This window comes from Mustelus asterias, chromosome 4, assembly GCF_964213995.1.
Source record: "Mustelus asterias chromosome 4, sMusAst1.hap1.1, whole genome shotgun sequence".
In the NCBI taxonomy this organism is placed as follows: domain Eukaryota; kingdom Metazoa; phylum Chordata; class Chondrichthyes; order Carcharhiniformes; family Triakidae; genus Mustelus; species Mustelus asterias.
Genome location: NC_135804.1, coordinates 90356006 through 90379813, shown reverse-complemented (window position 1 = coordinate 90379813; position 23808 = coordinate 90356006). Strand labels below are relative to the sequence as shown.

General features: G+C 42.9%; 1 protein-coding gene across 4 annotated transcripts in view; it reads left to right on the top strand.

The window, feature by feature from the left end:
* The window catches only part of tenm1 (teneurin transmembrane protein 1), a 770685-nt gene that overhangs the window by 500445 nt on the left and 246432 nt on the right, over positions 1-23808 (top strand). For 3 of the 4 annotated variants that reach the window (XM_078211359.1, XM_078211357.1, XM_078211355.1), the window contains one exon: positions 13130-13285. In XM_078211359.1, coding sequence (XP_078067485.1) covers positions 13130-13285 — 156 coding nt within the window. The remainder of the gene's footprint in view (positions 1-13129; positions 13286-23808) is intronic. The other variant, XM_078211358.1, reaches the window with a different exon arrangement.

The window sequence follows — 23808 nt, the reverse complement described above, 5'->3', positions numbered from 1 at the left end:
ATATGTAAGTGATGTTAAGTGAATAGGCAGTGATGATAAGTGTCAGTGGGTTCTTCAATCAAGCCCAATCTAATTCTCCCAAGATATTTCCCAACATCCGTCAATTTTTAAAATGATTATTTATTCATTCACGGAATATGAGACCAGCATTTATTACCCATTCCTAATTGCCATTGAGAAAGTGGTGGTGAGCCAACTCCTTGAACTGTCACAATCTATACAGTGAAGATACACCTGCTGTGTTCTGAGGAAAGATGTTCCAGGATTTTGACCAAGCGAAGATGAAGGAATGCAATATAGTTTCAACTCAGGATGGTGTGTAACTTGAGAGGAACTTGCAGTTGGTGATGTTCCCATGTGCTTATTGTCCCCCTTCTTGTTCTTCTGGGTGGTAGACTTGCTGGGTCAAAATCCTGGAATTCCCTCCCCAACAGCACTGTAGGTGTGCCTACACCACAAGGATTGCAGCGGTTCAAGAAGGCAGCTCATCAACACATTCTTAAGGGCAACTCTGGATAGGCAATAAATGCTGGTCTGGCCACTGAAGCCCGTATCCCATATAATGCATTTCTAAGAAAAGGTTTGCAAGGTCCTATCAAAGAATCCTCGGTGAGTTGCTGCAGTACATTCTGTAAATGGTGCACACTGATGCTGGAGTATATGACTGGTGGAGAGGATGAATGTTTAATGTGGTGGATAGGATGACAATCAAGTAGACTGCTTTGACCCAGAAATTGTTAAGCTTATTGAGTGTTTTTGGAGTTCCACTGATCCAGGCAATTGGAGATAGTTTGATCACACATCTGACATGTGCCTGAAAGTCTTTGAGGGTTCAGGATATTCACTGCAGAATAGCAACCTCTGACTTTTGATGTAGCCACAATTTTGTATGGCAGATCCAGTTAGGTTTCTCTTTTGAAAACCAAGATTGAATCTAACTCCACCACACTCTCCCACAAGGCTCTGTCCTCAGCCCCTTACTATACTCCTTATACACCTATGATTGTGTGGCCAAATTCCCCTCCAACTTGATTTTCAGCTTTGCTGATAACACCACCGTAGTGGGTCAGATCTCAAACAATGACGAGATGGAGTATAGGAAAGAGATAGAGAATCCGATGAACTAGCGCAATGACAATAATCTCTCCCTCAATGTCAACAAAACAAAGGAGATAGTCATGGACTTCAGGAGGCATAACGGAGGACATGCCCCTGTCTACGTCAATGGGGATGAAGTAGAAATGGTCGAGAGCTTCAAGTTTTTAGGTGTGCAGATCACCAACAACCTGACCTAGTCCCTCCCATGCGGACACTATAATTAAGAAACTCACCGACACCTCTACTTTCTCAGAAGACTAAAGAAATTTGTCATGTCTGCTACGACTCTCACCAACTTTCACAGATGCACCATAGAAAGCATTCTTTCTGGTTATGTCACAGCTTGGTATGGCTCCTGCTCTACTCAAGACCGCAAGAAACTACAAAGGGTCATGAATATAGCCCAGTTCATCACTCAAACCAGCCTCCCATCCATTGACTCTGTCTACACTTTCTGCTGCCTTTGAAAAGCAGCCAACATAATTAAGGATCCCACGCACCCTAGACATACTCTCCCCCACCTTCTTCCATCAGGAAAAAGATTAAAAGTCTGTGGACATGTACCAACTAACTCAAGAACAGCTTCTTCTCTGTTGCCATCAGGCTTCTGAATGGACTTACCTGATATTAAGTTGATCTTTCTCTACACCCTAGCTATGACTGAAACACTACATTCTGCACTCCCTCCTTTCCTTCTCTATGTACAGTATGCTCTGTCTGTATAGCGCGCAAGAAACAGTACTATTCACTGTATACTAATACATGTGACAATAATAAATCAAATCAAAACTCTCAGGATATGTATTCCAGATACTAACCACTCGCTTTGTAGAATTTTTTTTTTACCTCATGTCTCCATTGTTTCTTTTGCCAGTCACTTTAAATTGGTATCCTCTTGGTCTCAATCATTCCACCAATGACAATAGTTTCTCCTTAGTTACTTTGCCAGAACCCCATTACTTTGAATACCACCCTCAAATCTTTTCTCAACTTTCTCTTCACTGAGGAGAACAACCTCAGCTCCTCCAATCTACACACATAAATGGAGTTCCTCATCCTTGAAATGGTTTTTGTGTATCTTTTCTGCACCCTGTCTAATGCCTTCACCTCCTTCTAAAGTTGGTGCCCAGAACACGATACAGTGCACCAGTCAGTGCCGGATTTAGACTTGGTGAGGCCCTAAGCTATATAAAGCTTGGAGGCCCCTTGTTAAAAAGTTACACCAAAAGGTCTCACAAAGGTGCTACCAAAACAGGAACTTGGGTCGCCACAAAAAAATTGAAAACATAATTATGCCTTTTAATTATTTAATAGCAAGTTATTTAAAGTGAAAAATACAAATTATTTTCAAATGAATGCATTTACTGATTACCGAGGATGCATTTACTGATAACCGAGGAGTTCATCCAAGCTGGAGAGGAGGTTCATCCTCGGTTAAGACACCCCATTGACCTACATCATTGAGTTTCGTGAATTTTGTTGTTTCAACTGTGGATGTCGGCTCTGCAATGCTCACATTTGCATCACTTCCAGTGTTTTCCTCAGCTAAGATTCCAGACTCTCTTGTCTCAGTAGCAGAGGCACTAGGCTGTGGTTGTTTTGGACTTTGCTGATCGCCTTGGGTTTGTGGATCCTTATCTGTTTCTGGAGTAGAGTAACTGTCAACTTTTGGTAATTTTTTGAGTTGCTCTTCAAGCTGGTGCTTTCTTTTTCTTTTCTGGTATCCACTCTTAAATGCTCTCTTCATTGTAAACCTTCTGAAATTTTGTGAGGCCCCTGCGGATTGTGAGGCCCTAAGCTGTAGCTTATTCAGCTTATGCCTAAATCCGGCACTGGCTCCAGTTGAGGTCAAACTAGTATCTTCTTTAGTTCGAGAAATGCTTCTTTCAGTTTTCCTATGTTTGACTAGGGAGTTCCAAAATAGATATATATCTCTTAATATCTTCATATGTAGATTTATTATAACTTGGTTGCTTTAACACTCTACGCCACTATTGACAATGCCCAGAATCCCATATGCTCTGTTAACTGCATTCTCAACCTGCTTGCCACCTTCAATGATTTGTGCACATATCACCCCAGATCCCATTGCTCCTGCATCCCCTTTTAGAATTGTAGCTTTGATTTTATATTGAATCTCCCGGTTCATCCTAAAATAATTATTCATTTCAAACTTCTCTGCATCAAATTTAAACAGCCACTTGTCCAACCATTCCACCAACTGGTTATGTCCTTTTGAAGTTTAGAACTATCCTCTTCACTGTTCACAATACTACCAAGTTTTGTGTCATCCACAAATTTTGAAATTGTGTCCTGAACTCCAAAGTCACAATCATTAGTACGTATATATATCCGGAAAAAAACAGGGGTCCTAAGACTAACTTTTGGGAAGTCCATTATAAATCTACCCCCACTCCATAAAACAACCATTGACCATTGCTCTTGGTTTCCTGTCTTTCAGCCAATTTCATACTCATGTCGTCACTGTCACTTTGATTCCATGACCTCTAACTTTGCTCACAAATGTGTTGTGTGGCACTTGGTCAAATATCTTTTGGAAATGCACGTAAACCATATCAACCTCATTTTACTCATCAACCCTCTCTATCATCTCATGAAAAATCTCAAGCAAGTTAGCTAAACAAAATTTGCCCTTAAAAAGTATATGCTGGCTTTCTTCATTAACCAACATTTACCCAAGGGACTGCTAATTGTGTCCCAAATTATTGGCCAAAATCTTCCCCTTCCACCAGTAGAACTTTACCCAGTTCCATTACAAGCTGCACATACACCGAGTGAGGGAAAAATTTAGAGCACTTAGCTTACAGTCGATGCTGCCTGTACCACTGGAGCTGACCGCAAGTATGGCACGCGGGAAGACACAAAGTGGAGGAGGTCTGGAGCAGACGGAAAAGAAGGCGGATGAAAGACATGGAGGGATGGGAGGTGGAAGACACAAGCTGGAGAGGAGGGTTCCAGAGAAGAAAAGGAGATGGTCTGGAGGAGAAGAAAGGTGGGGTGGATAGAGTGAGAGGGTGGGGAAGGAAGGCATGAAAGGGGAGGGGTGGGAAGAAAGTATGAGAGGAAGGGGGAGGGACCAGGGAGTGGAGGAGCCAGTGTGTTTCAGAGGGAGGGGTCGGTTGAGTCAATACTGCAATCCTGGGGGGAGAACTGAGAATTCTGTTGATTGAAGGAGACGGTGACTATGAGGGGGGAGAGTGGGATGCAGTAGGGTGGTCGGGTCAGGTTTTGGCTATGGTGGGTATAGTTACTTCCAGGAGGTAATGAGGGGGACAAAACTGGTTGCACAGTTTTTGGGAGTGGGGACAATTAGGGTTAGGGTAAAGACAGTATTTTGTTTTTAAACTCCTCACAGTCCAGTAAAGACCACACAGCAGCAGATCTGGCCCAGAGGTCCTCATGACAATGAGATCTCAGCAAGGTCAGAACATCCATTCACTCTGCAACATTGCCATTGGCTCCAGTCAGAGTTTGGGATGAAGGAAGAGAGGGAGTGGGATGCCTATTCAGTGCATGCAGATAAATGGCATCTATGTCACAACTGCAAACCTCCATCCTTCCTGGGAAATGGACCTGTCTGTCTTTCCATTGTGACAAGGTTTTTCCTTAGAGTCTCAAGGGCAGTGGAGGCAAGCAGAATTGTGTGACATGCCCTGTCATCTCCCTTATCAAAGAGTGATGTCTCCATGACAACCATATCTTCGAGGAAGACTCATCCTTCGACCCCTTTGGAAAGGGTGAAGTGTGTGTGACCATTAAAAAATCCAACAGCAGGAATGAATCCAGGAGACTTCCAATCAGTACAAGCTGGCATATATTTAGAAATGCCAAAAGTATATGCAATGATTGTACACCTGTGCCACCAGTGTTGATTCAAAATTTCTAATTTTTGTTACTCTACCGGTATGTCTCGGTGCTCCCCCAACATCTGAAGCAGATATGGAGGCAGACTGCTAACTGCTATCCTTGCTTGTCTGTGATGTTTTCAGTGGGTGTCCTCTGGATCCAAGGCCTGAAGACTCCCCAGCCTTCCTTGGGTTTCCTGCTCAGGGGCAGGTGCAACCTTCTTGGCCTAAGCAGCTGGAGCTGCTAGGATCACAGGCAGAGGCGACTGGGAATGTCTGGACATTCTTGCACTGTCCTGGATGGATGCTGCCGTGGTGTACACCTGACCCTCCTCCTCCATGTATGCATGCGGGGGCCCTTCCAAGACATTTTGAAGAGAAGAGACACCTGGAGGGAGGGTGAGGTGTCCCTCGCCCTTCTTGCGTAGCTACTGCAGAAGCTCACCCATGACTAGAACGATGGAGTGCTGTTCCAAGCGCATCTCCAGTAAAAACTGGTTCTTCTGTTGGACCAGTATCTCCATGGTGTCTGCCATCCTCCCCATGGAGACTTGCATGGACTTGTATGTTGAAAACATGACATCAGAGAGCATACAGAAGGGCATAACAATGATGCGCATGGATGGAAAAGATTCAAGAGAACATTGGTCTGAAGCCAATATTGAGTAGCCAGGGCCACACTCTCCTGACTATGTATTGTGCGCTGCCCAGCCCCCTTTGGTGGGAAAGGACATATCCAGAGATGTCGATATAAGAAGCAGTTATGAAGCACAAACTGATTCATAACTACATAAATAATTTAGGGTGATTTACTCCATCCAGCAAAATCCAGACTGGTCATCAATTAACACTGCCTGTGAGACTTGACCGCCAAGCTCTGCTTGTCTCCAGGGATTCTTGATTTTAAACTGCTGTTCTGAGCAAGCAAGAGAGCCACTGATCAGAAACTAGTGTGATCCTTCTTTAGAAATGCAGATTGATCTCCAATGACGTAATGCTTGCCCATGTTGTCAACTCCCTTGAAGTGTTCCTCACCAGTTCCTGCAGAGGAAAGTTTAATCCTCTCCTGAACCGTGGGGCCCTCTTTAACCCCCTCACCCCAACCTTTTTGAGTGGATCTATTCCTGTGCAACTGAGGCCCAAGACTCACAATGTCAGGTTGGTGCAATTTGCCACCCACCTCACCACCCCCTCCCCAACTAGCCAGAATGATGTCCAAGTTAAAATCAGGACATTTGTCTTATCATTTTCAATTCAGGCAGAATTTTGACTGGATCACTTCTTGGCATGTCATTTTAAAAAGTTTTGTAGTGTAACAATTTGCCAAATGTTCAAGGTTTGCATGCAGGCATTTTCATTAGCTTAGTTGATATGATGAAACTTGACATTAATAGTATTTTTTAAAAGATGCAGCTTAATTGTGAGAAAGATAAAAGGAAAGACTTGCATTTAAGTTTTTCATGATTTCCAATTTGGTTTGCAGACAATGAAATATTTTTTGAAGTGTCAGCACTGAAGTAGAGGGGAGTTGTGGGGTAATCATAGGGTCCCTATCTCTGGCCCAGAAGCTTCGGGTTCAGGTCCCACGCCAGGACTTGATGGTCATGAAAGATGTGTCCAAAATGTGGCCAGACAGGTTTATTATCAGCCTGTAAATCCTTCTAATGTGCGTGAGGCAGGTAACAAGAGCGGGAGAGTTTCCTTGTCAGCCATACTGCAGAAAGAAATAGCAAACCGCTGCAGTATTTTGCCAAGCATAATCATGGACCAATTCAATGGAAGGCCATGGTCACCAAAACCCTTCTCAGGTATGGTACCTGCAGGAGGAATCACTGTTCTAATATAGGGAGGGGATGATGGCTGCTAATGCTCTCACAGCAAGTTCCCACAAAACTAATGCGGGAATCAAATAATCTGTTTTAGTTGGCTGAGAGATAAAAATTGACTAAAACACGAGACTGAAACCCATTACTTTTCTTCAAAATAGTGTCATGAAATCTTTTACATCCACCTGAGGGGGCAGAAAAGGGAGCAGAAAAGGATTTAACATGTCATGATCCTCAGCCAGACCCCCAACTTGTTGGTAAGAGCCAGTTAGGGACCGATAACATTTTGTTTAAAGTAGACAAAGTTTAAAGTTCAAAACACTCACAAATAGAATAAAGCCAGAAGATTCCATTGGTATTGAACAAACAAAAATAAACTTTACACTTCAAGGTCAGAAAGATAAAATAATTCACTCTAGCTATCTTACATTCTAACATTCAGAAATAATATGAGGTTCATGCAAATTAACAGGCTAAGTGAGGTCGAGCACACCACAGCGCACAATAAATGAAAAGTGCTACCAAGACAGAGTCCACGGATTTATCAGCAAACTATCCAGGTATCAATAAATACTGCGAGTCAACCAATCTTTCTGAAACTCTGTCTCGCTCATGAGGGACTCCCGTCATTACTTTTGATGATCTAAGCTTGCAATTTTATTCAAAAAATTCTTAACTCAGATGGCATCATGAATGGCCCACCTTGCAGGGTTTCAATCTTCTCTCCCAAGATCCAATTTCCTGGATTCCAGAGTATGCACCCAAGCACCAACTCAGAAGTACAACTTCAGCTCTTCAGCAGTGATGACCAGAACACTACTGCTCCAAAAGGGTACCTTTGCCCCAACAGCCCAGAGCATGGGGTCACCATCCTTCTGTTGACTTCTTAGATCTTCAGGGCTTCCCCTGAGCCCTGTTCTCTTAAAGTCTGCTTCCTAGAGCTGTTTTTCTGCTGGGAGCCAGTTTCTCCGCTCCTCTCTTCTTAACTGAACATGGACCTTTTTCTGTCCCTGTCTCTTCTCTGGGACTCTTATTTTAGGAATACTTGCTGTCCCTCTCCCCTTTGGATACTCTCTCTGCCCCTTGCCTGGGATATAAAGTTAAAGTTAAAGTTTATTTATTAGTCACAAGTAAGGCTTATGTTAACACTGCAATGAAGTTACTGTGAAATTTCCCTAGTCGCCACAGTCCGGTGCCTGTTCGGATCAATGCACCTAACTAGCACATCTTTCCGAATGTGGGAGGAAACCGGAGCACCCGGAGGAAACCCACGCAGACACGAGGAGAACGTGCAAAATCCACACAGTTAGTGACCCAAGCCGGGAACAGAACCCGGGTCCCTGGCGCTGTGAAGCAGCAGTGCTAATTCTATGGTGCTCTAGCTCCTGGTCACCTGACCCAGGTTTTCACATCTTTTTACATGAAACACAGGCAGACTGAGCCCAAAGAGGGTAACACTTGAAGTACCATGAATGTGCAATCCACTCCTTGCCTGTGCAAAAATTCTGAAGTTCATCGAGAGTTGAAATTTCCAACCTCCACTCTCAACTCTGAGGTAAGTCGACTTTCAAAACAAACAGCACATCATAAAGATCTTACCTCAAACAGTGCAACACTCCATCAGTACTGAACTGGGAGGTCAGCTGTTCTTTTGTGCCATAAAGCTTTTGGAACAATAATTCAACACACACCTCAGATTCAGAATTGAGAAGACCAAGCCAATGTTGAAAGCTTAAGCGCGAGCCTTGCAGAAGTGTTGCATTACCCAAAAGAAGAGTGAGTGCTTGGCCAAATTAAAGATTGAATTATTTAGTCATGAGCAAGTTAGAAAAGATGTTATAGTTCTATGCATGGACTATAGACTTCATAGGGCGGCACGGTAGCACAGTGGTTAGCACTGCTGCTTCACAGCTCCAGGGTTCCGGGTTCGATTCCCGGCTCGGGTCACTGTTTGTGTGGAGTTTGCACATTCTCCTCGTGTCTGTGTGGGTTTCCTCCGGGTGCTCCGGTTTCCTCCCACAGTCCAAAGATGTGCGGGTTAGGTGGATTGGCCAGGTTAAAATAAATTGCCCCTTAGAGTCCTGGGATGCGTAGGTTAGAGGGATTAGCGGGTAAAATATGTGGGGGTAGGGCCTGGGTGGGATTGTGGTCAGTGCAGACTCGATGGGCCGAATGGCCTCCTTCTGCAGTGTAGGGTTTCTATGAGATATTAAATAAGTATCTGATACACTTTAAATATTAAATATAATATTCAAGAGGACATCGACAGACAAATGAAATGGGCTGACAGATGGTCGATGAAACTTAATGCCAAGAACTGTGAAGTGATATATTTTGGTATGGAGAAGGCAATATAACTGGTTAGATGCATTGTCCATGCTAACTTCTCCCTCAGTGTATCCAAACAGGCGCTGGTGTGTGAGATCTTGGGAATTTTCACAGTAACTTCATTGCGGTGTTAATGTAAGCTGACTTGTGACTAATAAGTAAACTTAAAAGAAAGGAAGGATACAATTCTAAAGCTAAGTTGTGCAGGAGGTGAGGGAGCTGGTGGTATATGTAAACTAACCATTGAAATTAGCAGGACAAGTTGAAGAGTCGTTTAAAAATGCACGCGGGATCCTGGGATTTATAAATAGAGGTACAGAGTACAAAAACATGGAAGTTATGGTGAGATTTCATAGAACACTGGTTCATCCTCAGCTGGAGTACTGTGTCCAATTCAGTGTCCAATACAGTGTCTAATTCTAGGTACCACACTTTAGGAAGAATGTGAAGGTACTGGAGAGGGTGCAGAGCAGATTTAGGAGAAAGGATCCAGGAATGAGTCACATAGATAGATTGGAGAGACTGGGGTTATTAGCCTCAGAGAAGGTTGAGAGGAGATTTGATACAGGTGATCAAAATCATGAGGACAGATTAGGTCAGGAGACAGTGCTTCAGGAAGTTTCGAGAACCAGAGGACACTGATTTGAGGTGAATAGCAAAAGAACCAGAGGTGGAATGAGAAAAACTATTTTATAAAGCAAATAGTTAGGACTTAGAATGCATTGCCTGAGGATGTGGTGGTGGAAGATTCAATCCTGGTTTTCCAAAGGGAATTAGATAATCGTCTGAAGTGAGAATATTTGCAGGACTACAGAAAAAGGCGGGAAAGTGGAATTCACTGAGTGGCTCTCTCAGAGTGCTGACACAATGGGCTAAATGACCTCCTGCCACACTGTTATCATTCCATCATTACATGTTTCTGTGTGGTTAGCATTGCTGCCTCATAGCGCCAGGGACCCGGGTTCAATTCCGGCCTCAGGTCACTGTCTGTGTAGAGTTTGCACATTCTCCCCGTGCCTGCGTGCGTTTCCTCCGGGTGCTCCATTTTCTTCCCACAAAGATGTCCAAAGATGTGTGGGTTAGGTTGATTGGCCATGCTAAATTGACCTTGGTGTCAGAGGATTAACAGGCTAAATATATTGGGTTCCGGGAATACGGCCTGGGTGGGATTGTGGTTGGTGCAGACTCGATGGCCTCCTTCTGCATTGTAAGTATGCTATGATGTTGAAATCACAAATATGCATAGCTTTGTTGCCGTAGGTTCTCATCTGAATGTAGCACATCCTGGGTGGAGCACAAAGAGAACAATCCAGCATGGTGGATGACATACCCGTAACAGAGGCTTCCCCCGACCTAAATGAACAGAAGGAAACTGGGCAATTGCCATTATTCGGCTGCGATCCTTATACTCACGTTTGTTCTTTGTATTGGCATGGTGGCACAGTGGTTAGCACTGCTGCCTCACAGCACCAGGGACCCAGGTTCCATTCCGATCTCAGGTCACTGTCTGTGAGAAGTTTACACATTCTCCCCGTGTCTGCGTGGGTTTCCTCCGGGTGCTCCAGTTTCCTCCCACTGTCCAAAGATGTGGGGATTTGGTTCATTGGCCATGCTAAATTGGCCCTTAGTGTCAGGGGGATTAGCAGGGTAAATACGTGGGGTTACGAGGATAGGCCTGAGTGGGATTGTTGTCATTGCAGCTCAACGGTTCGAATGGCCTCCTTCTGTACTGTAGGTATTATATCGATTCTGTGCTTTGCCAGACAGCACACACCTGAAATGACACTCTCCTGTCACACCATGGACTGAGCTGTGTTGCTTTTGATGGGGTGACAAGCATGTCAACTTAGAAACAACCAACAAGCAGCCACAGAAGAACTAACAGTTCAAAAGCCACTCCAAAGATAAGCCTGTGGCATGTGAAGACAAAGAATTAGATTGAAAATGATGCGTGGGCTCAATATAAGTTAAGCCGCAAGTCTACCCAACATTCAATCATTTTTATTGCTGGGGGAAGCCCTAATGTACACAAAAGCACAGTTTGCAGCAGAGATTGATTTATAAATGACTAAAGAGGAATGGTGAAGAAATGAAATTTATTTTCTAATTAAGTCCAGCACATACCCCTTCCCAGAAAACCTTGGTTCTTATCACTTGATTTGTCATATTTTACAACACTTTCGAGCATGATGTAATTCTGCCAAAAATAAAGTTTCTTGGGAGGGTTACAAATATTTTGAATCCAAAAATGAAACACTGGTCTTTGCAATGTGAAGGGAATAATTGTTTATTTCAAAAATAATTACCACTGCAGTCAGATCTGTAGAAACCTTCTCTAAGGTCAGGGCAAGTTATATCCCAAAGGTTCATTGAAGATTTTTGTGATGCGTCAAAGTTTTTTTTCCTTTCGGCAGCTTAAGTAATTTAGATAGTTTATTTGAGGACAAACTTAATAAATAAAGATGTGACTAGGAAACAATTAGCTCACTCTAAAACTATCTGCTTCAAGTTTGTATGCAACAAACAGTGGAAGAAAACAATGATCATTTCTAAGAGGTCTCACATTCCAAATGATTGGATTGACAGAAATATTCAAGTACCACTCTTCAACCAATTAGCACTGATTAATATTTCCAAGCTTCATTCTACTTGAAAGAGTTGTCTTATGAAATTAAGTTTCCTTTGTCTTCTCGCAAAATATTAAAATGCACGAGAGTTGGAATGTGGATATTTTAGATAAGATTTAGTGCTTTGGGACATATGTTGTCATGGAGTGGGAAATTATTCGAACCACGTAAGTGTTAAGTCATCCAGCCATGTGTTCCCATGTGCACTGAATCATTTTGGTGTCACTGGTATCATGGGTGCATGCGGTGATATGTGTGTGAATTTTTATTTTCAATTCATCTGTACCACAAGTTAATTTAACTTAATTTGACATGTCTTTTTATCCTGAAACCAAAGGAAAAACAAATTGAATAAACTTGATGCCAACAAAATTAGACTTGATGTATTCTTGATCAATTACTTGCCTTTTCTTCTTTGCTGAGTGTTTTGTGGTGCCAGGCAGGCCAGCGTTTTTGTTGTCCAACTTCTGCTCTGCCCTAAGTAACCCTTTGGCCCTTACTGAAATGCAGTCCCACTGACCTTTGAAACTTCATCCAGATAGCCATCTTCATGTGACAAACTAAACAGTGGACGTTGTCCAGCTATTTAATCATAGATGGCATCGCAACCAGCCACAATCTTGCTGTTATTCAACTACCCCCTTTCCAACAGGGGTCATTCACTCGCAATCAGCAATAGGAATGCTGATTGCTTTATCCCTTCCAAGCCATATTATAGCCAATTGAGATCAGTTAGTTAACGTACAGTCCAGGAATTGAACAAGGTTTATATGACGAACTTGTACATTAGATAGTCCATGTGGTAATCAGGCAATTTTCTTCACCCATCCTTTAACTAAGGTTTCAGAGTATTTTAAGTCTCGTGTTGAATACTTAGACTGTTATCCTTTATGCTAATTGAAGTAAAATTGTCAGACGAAAAGAATTGAGAAATGCTATGAGCAATACACTGGGAAGCAAATCGTTGATTTGTACCTCCATGTAAACAAGGCCTCTGCTGCAGAGATATAATACAGAGTGCCCCCTGTCAATGATTCATTTTGCTTTGTGAATAGAGCAAGCGATTTGTTGCAGCAAGTGATTTATCCCTTACACCTGCTTAGAAATTAGCATTTGCGCACCCTCTGGGACTTATTTATGCAAAACTGTGGTACTCAAGCAGCAAATTGCACGACACATAGTGAGTGTAAAAACTTATTGGATTTGTCACAGATGTTCCCACTGTGCCAAGCCACTCGCCGTGTTTATGAAACTGGAAAATCAGGTAGACAAAAGGCTGAAATTTCATTAAAAATGAGTCCTAATTGTTTCACTTTGTTGAGTTTCATTGAATTGATTGCAGGGGTCTATGAATGTGAATAAAAACTGCCTGTTGGTTTTACAGCAGTGCACCTGTTTGGCTTGACATGGCAGCTGCAGCCAGTACCTGGACAACTCTACGAGAATGGGGGAAGCAAATCTTTCACTGGGCTGGAAAACCTGGATACTACTTCATCAGCCATGGGCGGAAAAGGTTCAGACAAAGATGACATGAAAGGAGGTCTTGGAGGTAGCTGTGCATCTAATGAACCTTCAAAAAAAGACGAGTGGAATCACGGTTTAACTCCCTAGTCGACCTTTGTGATTACAAAAGGGAGCTCTGATTTTATGAGGGGATTAGTGCTATTTATAAAGCTGTAAAGCCAACGTTGTGTAAACATGATGCTGCCCTGGTCATTAGTTCCATGTCTAGAAAACACCAAAATTAATGACAAGCACCAGAGATAATTAATTTTATCAAAAAAAAATTAAAGCTTCTCTCGAAGTACACAACTATTTAGATGTTGCAGATACTTCTGGCAGATAGAGATAGAAAAAAAACTGCACAAGTCATCTCATAAAACTTAGATTAGGCAGTGCTTAATGGACCAGGGAATTAAAGCTGTCATAATGTGATTTAGGGGAGAAAGGGTAGAACTAATCTGCCCAGTCACTTAGGCATTTGTATCATCTGTTCCCTGTGTAAGTGAGATGGTAAATTATGGTTTCACTCCTGCAATAGTTGGTTAGACAGACATTTGGGTCACAATTAAACATGATAACTCAAACACAGAGTGCCTGACTAATTACAGTGAGTTGATTGCCATACAAACCATGTGTTTCCATAGAGGTTCTGTAAATGAAGAACATTAATGTGAACACAAATTGAAATGCAGTCTGATAAATAGTGTTCAACAGGTGGATGTGGTGCATCCAGTGTGTGAGCGAAAAGAGTTAACGTACTTCCTGCTTTTGTGAGTGAGTTTGTTTATCATTTTCAGCCTACTTAACTGGCTAGCAGCAATGTGAAAAAGAGAGGCAAATGTGTAGATCTCTCCTTGTCGGTTTACAGTTTCTCCATCAGCAAGTCCTCAGCTGTGCCTGTTTATGGCGACACTTGGAAATTGGGTTCCTTGTGGCCCAGGCTAAAGCTTCAGAGGCACTCAAAGGAGGTTTGGCCCCCAAGCATGTAGACCAGAATTTTCCCAACTTGCCAGCCACAGGAATTGTAGCGGGCGGGGGGTGAGGTGTCGGACCATGCGAACCTTGGGCAGGATTTTCCAGTTTTGGGATGAACGCGGCTGGAAAGGTTCACCGGCGTGCAGGCATCTTGGCACCCATGAACCAAACTCCCACAGGAATTTTATTTACTATAGGTAAATACCTCCGGAGAGTTGAAAGCTAAGGGATTAAATCCCGGCAAAACAATCTTGAGGGAGCCCAAAGGCAGACTGATGTCTAAATGTGCCATCTTTCCACCAACTCCTGCAACCAAACCAGTGTCAAAGCTGGTGCTTTACATTCCTTTTGTCCCAAGTGCAAAGGTCAAGAGGGGGATGTTTGGACAGCCCACGGCCTCCATAAGGTTTTGCCCAGGCCCATGCTGTGGAGAGGACACTCCAGTATTACTGCAGAGTGTTAACATATTACCAGGACAGCAGTTATAAGTGATAAGCCCAGCTTGCATAACATAGAGAACGGGTTCTACAGGCTGCCTCTGATAGCAGGAGGGGCTATTGTGTCCCACTGCCCAACTCAAGTTGACAGCCCACAGCTAAAGTGCTGACCCACCACAGTCCATCTGCTTCAGTGGGTGCTTAGAGCTTAGATTCTCTGCTCAAAAAGTGGACAGAATCCATTGCACCAGGCAAACAAATGAAATAAATGCAAGTTCTTTGTTTGCCAAGTTGGAACATCACTGCTGTGTGCATGGGATTAACAGACAGCTGATCAAAAACACATGGAAGATAGCTGTGATTGGGTTGGGAATGATAGTCTGAACATTGACATAGCTTCCCCAGGCTATGACCAGGCTCACTGAGAGCAGATCACTGAAGGAAACACTGAACACTTTCATCTGGCAAGGATAGAGTTCAGAGGAAATGAGTAAGCAAATTGTGGGCTGAGCTGTAAAGAACTTGCTACTCTGGATGATAAATCATCCAAAAATGGTTCAGAACATGTTATCTCCATCCTCTGCTCAACTCAAACAGGGCCAGTTAACCTCATGAGTATTTATCTTCCAATGCTGTGTTCCACTGCAGAGGTGGAAGTTGAGAAGCTTGACATTGCTGTCAGCAGAATCCCTAAATCAGAACATCTTTACCTCCTGGAGTATTTAAATGCAAGAGTGGGCATGCTCCATGAGGCATGGCCTCCTGCTTCTGAAATCATTTACCTGGAAAGATAAATGAGAACATGCAGAGGCTACTTGATCTTTGCTGCTACCTTGAGCGTTGTATAACTAACATTTTCTTTCAGAACAATCCAAGATCAAGGCATTGGCTCCGGCTGAATTTGACCACACCAGACTTGACTCTCTGAACAACATTCAACAGCCTTCACAACACTCACAGCTACCACAGTGCTGATGCTAATACAGATCACTCCCTGGTATGGAACAGGGTTAGGATCCAACACCTGAAATTTTTATATTCAAAGCAGAAATGCCTCCCTCATATCAACATTGGCCATACTGTGTAACCAGCTGGAGTTAACTTTCTTGATTCAGTTGAACAGGTGCTTTCCAGCATTCCTACACAGAGTGCGAAAGTGAAATGGAACATACTTCAGCTGACCATCTACAACTCTGCACTCTCAATATGTGGGAGGTAAGAGCAGAAAGATGCTGAGTGGCTGGAGGCGAACAGTACGATGATGGAACCTGACATTGAAGCCAAGTGGTCCACTCTCATTAATTGCAAGAGCTGTCCGAGTGAGAAGATTTCGAATGCACTCAGCTGTCGGAAGTAAAGTCCAACAGACTGACAGGCAGTGCGCCAATGACTACTGGTTACAACTTTGCCAGAATATCCAGAGGTCCTTCGACACAGGGCTTGCTAGGAGCATGTATAAAGGGCCAGAAGGAAAAAACAGTAAAACAGGGAATAGGAATACTGATCTGAACTGTGTTTTTTTTCCTTCTGGGGACTCAAAATGATAACAGCAAAGAGAACTACTCTATTGAAAACAAAGGCAGGGGAGGTCATCACTGACTGCAATAAACAGTTGGAGATATAGGAACACTATCTTGAGTTGTACGCTATCCACAACAATGTCACTGAGGAAGCTCTGGGCACCTTCAAGACCCTGCCTGTCATGGTAGAGCTGGATATCACAGCCACAGTGGAGATATTTAGCAAAGCTATTGACTCACCTACTATGGGCAAATGTTCAGGTGCTGGTGTTAACCCATCAAGCATGGGAAACCAGCATTTATGAAGAATCTGCACAACGTTTACAATCTCCACTGGAGGGAAGGGGCAGTGCCTGGAATATACATGTTGCAAAGATTGGGACTCTGTCGAAGGACAATGACCACCACTGCATTTGTAACAACCATCAGGGCATCTCTCTGCTGAGCATTGTAAGAGGACTATCTGCCCATGTTGCTCTTATAAGATTGCAGATCCTGGCTGAATGCCTCTACTAGAGGCTGGTTTTAACCATTTTAAGCAGCTGGCACAACTCAGACATTGAAGTCCAAGGGTTCCTCAATGAGGACATTCTCGGAGCCACTGTTGAATTCTCTGGATAGACTTGATTACCATGCCAGGGGACTTGGAAGCCATTGTAGCTTCTGGGCGGTCAGGAATATGGCTGAACAGTGCCCTGGCATTGCCCACTGCCACAGCAAACAACCAGTTTGGCATTGCCAGATTGGAACTGTCAGTGTTCCGGGGAAGTGCCAGGTTGGAACTGCCAAGGGGTGGGGCCTGAAGGAGTGGCCTGAAGATGGGGCCGAATAGTGGGGGTGGGAGGCAGAAGGGGGCAAGGCCTTTTTTGGCAACCTCTTAACAGGGTGTTGCTCACTTGGGGGAGGGGCCAATGCCCCAAAGACCCAATGCCGCAAGGATGGGGGTGAGGGGGTGTGGGGAGATGAGGTGGAGTTGGGGGGGGCGATGCCCCTTTGCCCAAAGACCCAATACAGGCAAGGATAGGGGGAGTGTGCGGTCGGGTTGCCCTGATGCCTGTGTGAAGTGGGGAGAGATGACCCAAACAATGAGTGGTTGGTTGCGGGTAGGTGGGTGGGGTTTGATGGTGATGGGGGAATGTAGGGGGAGGAGGTTGCCTCTCTGTGGTCAAGGGCTGGGGCTGCTTCCCCTGCCTGTGGGGGTCACGATGGCCATGGAGGGGATAGGGGGTCCTGTCACTTTACTTTGAGTTTGGGGCACCCTTTAAAAATGGCATCGCGACCACTGAGGAGCTGGCCACTGAGGATCTTGCTGGTATCTTTTGGACCCGCACATCCCTTTAACGGCACAAATCACTGCAACTTCCAAACAAAAATGTCTAAGTGTGAGTGGACTGCAATCAGGATCCTGCTGACCCACCAGCGGGAATCTGACCACGTTTCCTACCGAAGACTACACTTAGAAATGTTATGGGAGAATTGTGCCCACGGGGTGTGTCATGCAGTGCTAGCTATCGCTCTTCACTTTCTCAATAAGTGATTCCCATGGGCCTGCAGAATCGAACAAAAACGCCTAAAAGGATTTTTCAACAACATCCGAGCAGTTGTGTATAGAGAAGATATACCTGAATAAAATGATGCCATCATCTCTATTTTATATATAACACTCCAGCTATTAGAACTCTTTTCGTTATAAACAGTATAATTATGGTATTTAAGTTACCTTTGAGAATGGGAACATCCATATTTTGACTCATATGTATTTCAGAATTAATTGCAACCAGTTTGAAGATTAGTGAGAGCATTTATAATGAAGTGTATTAGTCACCAATTACTCAACAGCTTTTCTGTCATTATTATTGCGACGTAATTATTCCCCTGTATTTTTAGTTGGCGTAACAAATGCAGGGGTGAGAAAGGAAGAGTAGTTTAATTAGTAATTTATTTTAGCTGTGTTTCTGCACATTAGACACTGCATCTGTGCCTTATGCTCCTGCGTGATGTCTCCAGGTTTGTTTTCTATTGATTCAGTTTCCCTGATAAATACTAATGCTGTGAGGCAGCATGGTGGCACAGTGGTTAGCACTGCTGCCTCACAGTGCCAGGGACCTGGGTTTGATTGCCAGCTTGAGTCACTGTTTCTGTGGAGTTTGCACATTCTCCCAGTGTCTGCGGGGGTTTCCTCCGGGTGCTCCGGCTTCCCCCCACAGTCTAAAAAATGTGCTGGTTAGGTGCATTGGCCCGAACAGGCGCCAGAGTGTGGCAACTGGGGGAATTTCACAGTAACTTCATTGCAATGTTAATGTAAGCCTTACTTGTGACTTATAAATAAACTTTACTTTACATTTAATTATATAAATAATTAAAATACCACATTTCTGCAATTTCTTCACTCATTATCAAAACTCAAGATTTTCAGCTGAAACCACTAACAAGTGAGATACATAGATGTCTGAGTTATGCTTTGGTGAATCCAGTAAAAGTGGGTGTACAAGTTCTAATTAATTAAAGGGCGATCTCAATTTTTAACAAGGGTGTTTTTCCCCAGCAATCAGAACTTATTGATTTGTTCACTGATCTATAATTCAACAATAGCAACTTGTATTAAAATATTGTAATAACATTTCCCAATGCAATTCACAGGAGCATTATAAAGCAAAATTAGACACCAATCCAATAGGAAATATTGTAGCAGATGACCAAAGAGATAGGCTTTAAGAGAGACAGAGGACGAGATTCTCCAATCTCCTAGCCTCTGTCAATGGGAATTATCATTCACGTCACCCCCACGCCGGCGGGAAACACGCAGCCGGGGGTGTGCTGCTTACAGGACCGGAGAATCCCACCGTGTGAATGGCTGGAGAATTCCAGGCTGAGAATCTGAGAGATTTAGGGACAGATTTCGAGAGCTCAGGGCCTAGGCAGCTGACAGTAAAGTCTCCAATAGTGAAGAAATTAAAATTGGGGATGTTAAGAGTTTTGTTGCATGGTTGGGAAATTGACGGGGCTTTTGGGAATTGTCTATTCTCACAAAGCATGCCGCTCGAGTATGCAGGCTGGAATTCTCCAGCTGTTCACAAATGTTTACACATTTAGAACTCTACTTCTCCCCTTCAAGATCACTTGTACTTCTCAGTCATGTGATCTGACATTATTATAACATCAGCATCATGTATGCTTCTAATGTGAACCTTTTACATGCAAGAAGTCAGCGTTAGATGAGCACAGATATCTCGGAGAATTGTGGGGCTGGACGAGATTAGAGAGATATGGAGGGATCTAAGAGGGATTGGGCAGCACAGTGGTTAGCACTGTTGCCTCGCAGCTCCAGGGACCCGGGTTCGATTCCTGGCTTGGGTCACTGTCTGTGTGGAGTTTGCACATTCTCCCTGTGTCTGCTTGAGTTTCCTCCGGGTGCTCCGGTTTCCTCCCACAGTCCAAAGATGTGTGGGTTAGGTGCATTGGCCATGTGAAATTGCCCATTAGTGTCCCGAGATGTGTAGGTTAGTGGGATTAGCGGGGTAAATAAGTGTGTTTACGGGGATAGGGCCGAGGTGGGATTGTTGTCGGTGCAGATTCAATTGGGCCGAATGGTCTCCTTCTGCACTGTAGGATTTCTATGAAAATAAAGGATGAGAATTTTAAAGTTAAGGCATTGTTTGACCAGGAGCCCATCAAGCTGTGAGTGGGCGGCATGGTAGCACAGTGGTTAGCACTGCTGCTTCACAGCTCCAGGGACTTGGGTTCGATTCCCGGCTTGGGTCACTGTCTGTGTGGAGTTTGCACATTCTCCTCGTGTCTGCATGGGTTTCCTCCGGCTGCTCCGGTTTCCTCCCCCCTTAGTGTCCTGAGATGCATAGGTTAGAGGGATTAGTGGGTAAATATGTAGGGATATGGGGGTCGGGCCTGGTGCAGGCTCGATGGGCCCAATGGCCTCTTTCTGCACTGTAGGGTTTCTATGATTCTATGATAGTGAACTGGACTTCATATACGCAGGCAGCAGAGCTTTGGATGACCTGAAGTTTATGGAGGGTGAAATGTAGGAGACCAAACAGCTTTGTATTGGAATAGTCAAGCCCAGAGCTAATAAGGGCATAAGTATGGGTTACAGCAGCAAAGGAGTTAAGGCAGGACAAAGTTGAGAGCTTTATTGAGGTGGAATTAGGCAGTCTTAGTGTGAACATGTGGTTTGAATCTCAGTTCTGGGTCAAATATAATGCCAAGCTTGCCTACAGTCCAGCTTAATCTCAGAAAGTTGTCAAGGAGAGGGAACCTGGTGAACAGGGAACCAAATTTGTGGTGAGGACCGAAGACAATGGCTTTAATTTTCCCAATATTTAATTTTCTAAAGTCTTTCGTGTATATGTATATATATTTTACAATTTAATAATGGCTACAAACTTTGCTTGATGCTTTAGAATCATGAGATTCTTCTATGATTGCATCGTATGAGCATACTAGGGATTGGAGTCCATATTAAATAGGTGAGTTTTTAAAACTAAATCTCCAAAACTTCTCAAATAGTTAGAGTACTTAATATATCATTGGTATTCTGCTGATAGTAATACAAGTATGTATACTTTCTTACAATCCCAGTTGATGGCATAACTGGACGGGAGGATCTCAGAATGCAACACTGGTTCAAAGGCCATGGGCGGGATTTTCCGCCGCGCTTGCCCCAAAACCAGAAAATTCTACTCAAGGTCAACAGACCTTTGCATGGTTTGCCCCCACCCACTACAATTCCCATAGTGGATGATATGGGAAAATTCCACCGCATAACTTTTACTTTTTCTTTATGAAATGTGGAGGAACAGAGTCACAGGATCACTAATTAGTTTTAATACTAAGAAAAAGCATTTTTTAAACATGAAAAAAAATGGATTATTAAATAATACTCCTTTATCCCCCACACCTTAGCTTAACAAACACACACTTATTTTAAGATTAACATAGATTACAAAGTATATCTTAAACTACAATGTTTTAATTCACACAAAGTCCCTTTTAAGCACACAGATTTGTTGTGGTCAAATACACACACTCCGCTCTAAACTTATTTAGTGACTGCAGATTACTCCTCAGAATTCCCCCACCCTCCCCCGCCCCAGATGATTGTCACTTGAGAGTTTCTAAACTCCACTCCCAAAACCATGCTTTAAAATCTTCTCTCATAATAATGATTTCCTTTAGTGGTTTGCATTTCAAAATCCATTCCGGGTCTGCCCAATGACACTTCTAAACAAAGATTCCACTCTGGCAACTCCTGTCCAGTTTTACACCAGCTCCTTTAGGATTTCTTTGTCTTGACTGCTGTACAAATGGTACACAATTGCTTTAACTCTCAGTTCCCAAACTATAGTAAAATGGCATCAAACATCTCATTAACTCTGAACTCCGTTGTCCAACTTTAAATCTGGTCACTGCAATTATCTCTTTAACTCAAAACAATTTGTTTATTCTTCCTTGAATTGTTCTGCACAAAACACTGGTCTCTGTTCTTTTAACTTCAGTCGTCTTTAGGCATTCTTTCTGTCCCAATTTCCTGGTTATCCAGACTGTAACTTATTCCTTAGGAAGTCTCTTTGCAACTTTCTTGTCCTATTCAGCTTCTCCTGACAGAGTTGACACACCTCGGTGTCCTGACTCCAACTGCAATATGTCCAACTAAAACTTAAACGGTTTTCTACCCTTAAAAGAGCCTCCAGTTACAAAGTAATGTTCGCATGCTTCTGCTAACCTATTTATTTTTCATGCCTTAGCCTTCTCTAAGCACAATACTGAGACTGCAGCTGGTAACTACTGCAGGATCACTAGCAGGCTCCCTGTTCCATTGTGTAAATTATGTTCAGGTTATGTGTTAAAACCCAGGCAAGAAATTTCAAGGTGTTTGATGAAGATAGCCTCAACCATAAGCTTTTACATTTGAATTTAGCATGGATGAGCATAAGATATTTCACTCCAGATATGATTCAAGTGAGCCACTAGGAAGCTTTTACCAAACAAAGTTTATTTAAGAACCCAGTTCAAGCATAATATAATGAATTAGGATAACTTCTACCAATTACAAGATTCAAACATGATACAGTATGAACCTTAACAGCTAGCTATCTATGATGTTCCAAGTCAAACACACACCCCTTTCTAGAATTGACACAAAAAGCAAGAATGCTCACATGATGCTGGGTTTTCAGCTTTTTAACACCTGCTGTGAATTGGTCCTTTGGATGTTGGATTAAATTTCTGAGGCTTCCCAGTCCTGGAACTTTCCATTAAACCTCTGGCAGAGAGAGAGAGAGAGAAACACTGCCTTCCTCCACTAGCTTCTAACAGCAACTAAACTGCAACTTAAACCTTGGACTTTTCTGTGGAGAAAAACTGTTCCCCCAGGCATCACCTGATCTGATTTGTCAACCATCCCCAAATCAAGCTCCACCCAGCAATCCCCAAAGAACCATAAAACCCCAGTACACTGCATTAGACCAGATTAAAAATAAACATGATGTCCATTATATGGCTTCAATAACAATTAGAGACACCGGCTGCAGACAAAACGGTGCCGACAACTTCCAGGCTTGTTGGAAATATCCTGCAAAGGAACATGATTGAAATACACTTCTTAAAGGCATAATATCGTCACTTACGGCTGACGAAAGTCTTGAAATCTGATTCTCCCTAGTGGCAAGGGAAAAATCCATTGCCTAACCTCTAAAGTTTTGAGAAAATGAAAGACATGATTAAATTTTCCTATTATGTTATTTATTTCTTTTATGAGAAAAATACTTAAAACCTCAATATGCTGAAAAACTGGGACCTCAGCTGTACATTCACCTGCCCTCCAAAAGAAGTGAAGCGAACTTTCAACCACATGTAAGCATGTTCAATTTTGCAAACTTTCACTGCAAGCACCAATAGGCATCTAAATTGATTTGTTCCTTAAGCCGATGAAGATTTGAGAGTTTATTTGCGTTTTTCAAAAGACAAACTGGAGATCTGCATTTTCCAAGTCTAATTTCAGGCATGACATATTCAAAGTCCCACAGTCTGCTTTTTCTCTATTATGAACATTTGGATAACAACCGGGATTAACACACCGGCGATTATGGACATCCATGACATTTCTTTGTCAAAGTCAAAATAGTAAAGAGGATCTTGCAATTTTTCCAACTGAAAGTTGAGTTTGTATTGTTTGATTAATTTTCTTTGGCTGCTTTCCATGTCAAGTACAAAAGCTAGTATGATATTACAGATTTGACAGAAGTGCTTCTTTTAGCCAGGCCAAGACTGGAAACAAAGCTATTATATTTTCAAAGATGAAGAGCAGGGAAAAAGAAAGTAATTTAGCCTCAACAATTAAACACACATTGAAAGTGAAAAAATTATTATGGTACTCAGTCTACAAGGGAAAAGTTAAATAGCAAGGAATGTTATAAGAATTTTTATAGCCACTAAACATACCAAATCAATTGAGGATGAGACAAGTAGGCAATTTAGAGCCATTTTTAGTGGTTTCAGAAATTGGTAGATTACAATATTCAGTCCAAAGATGTGCGGGTTAGGTTGATTGGCCATGCTAAAAAATTGCCCTTAGTGTCCTGAGATGCGTAGGTTAGAGGGATTAGTGGGTAAAT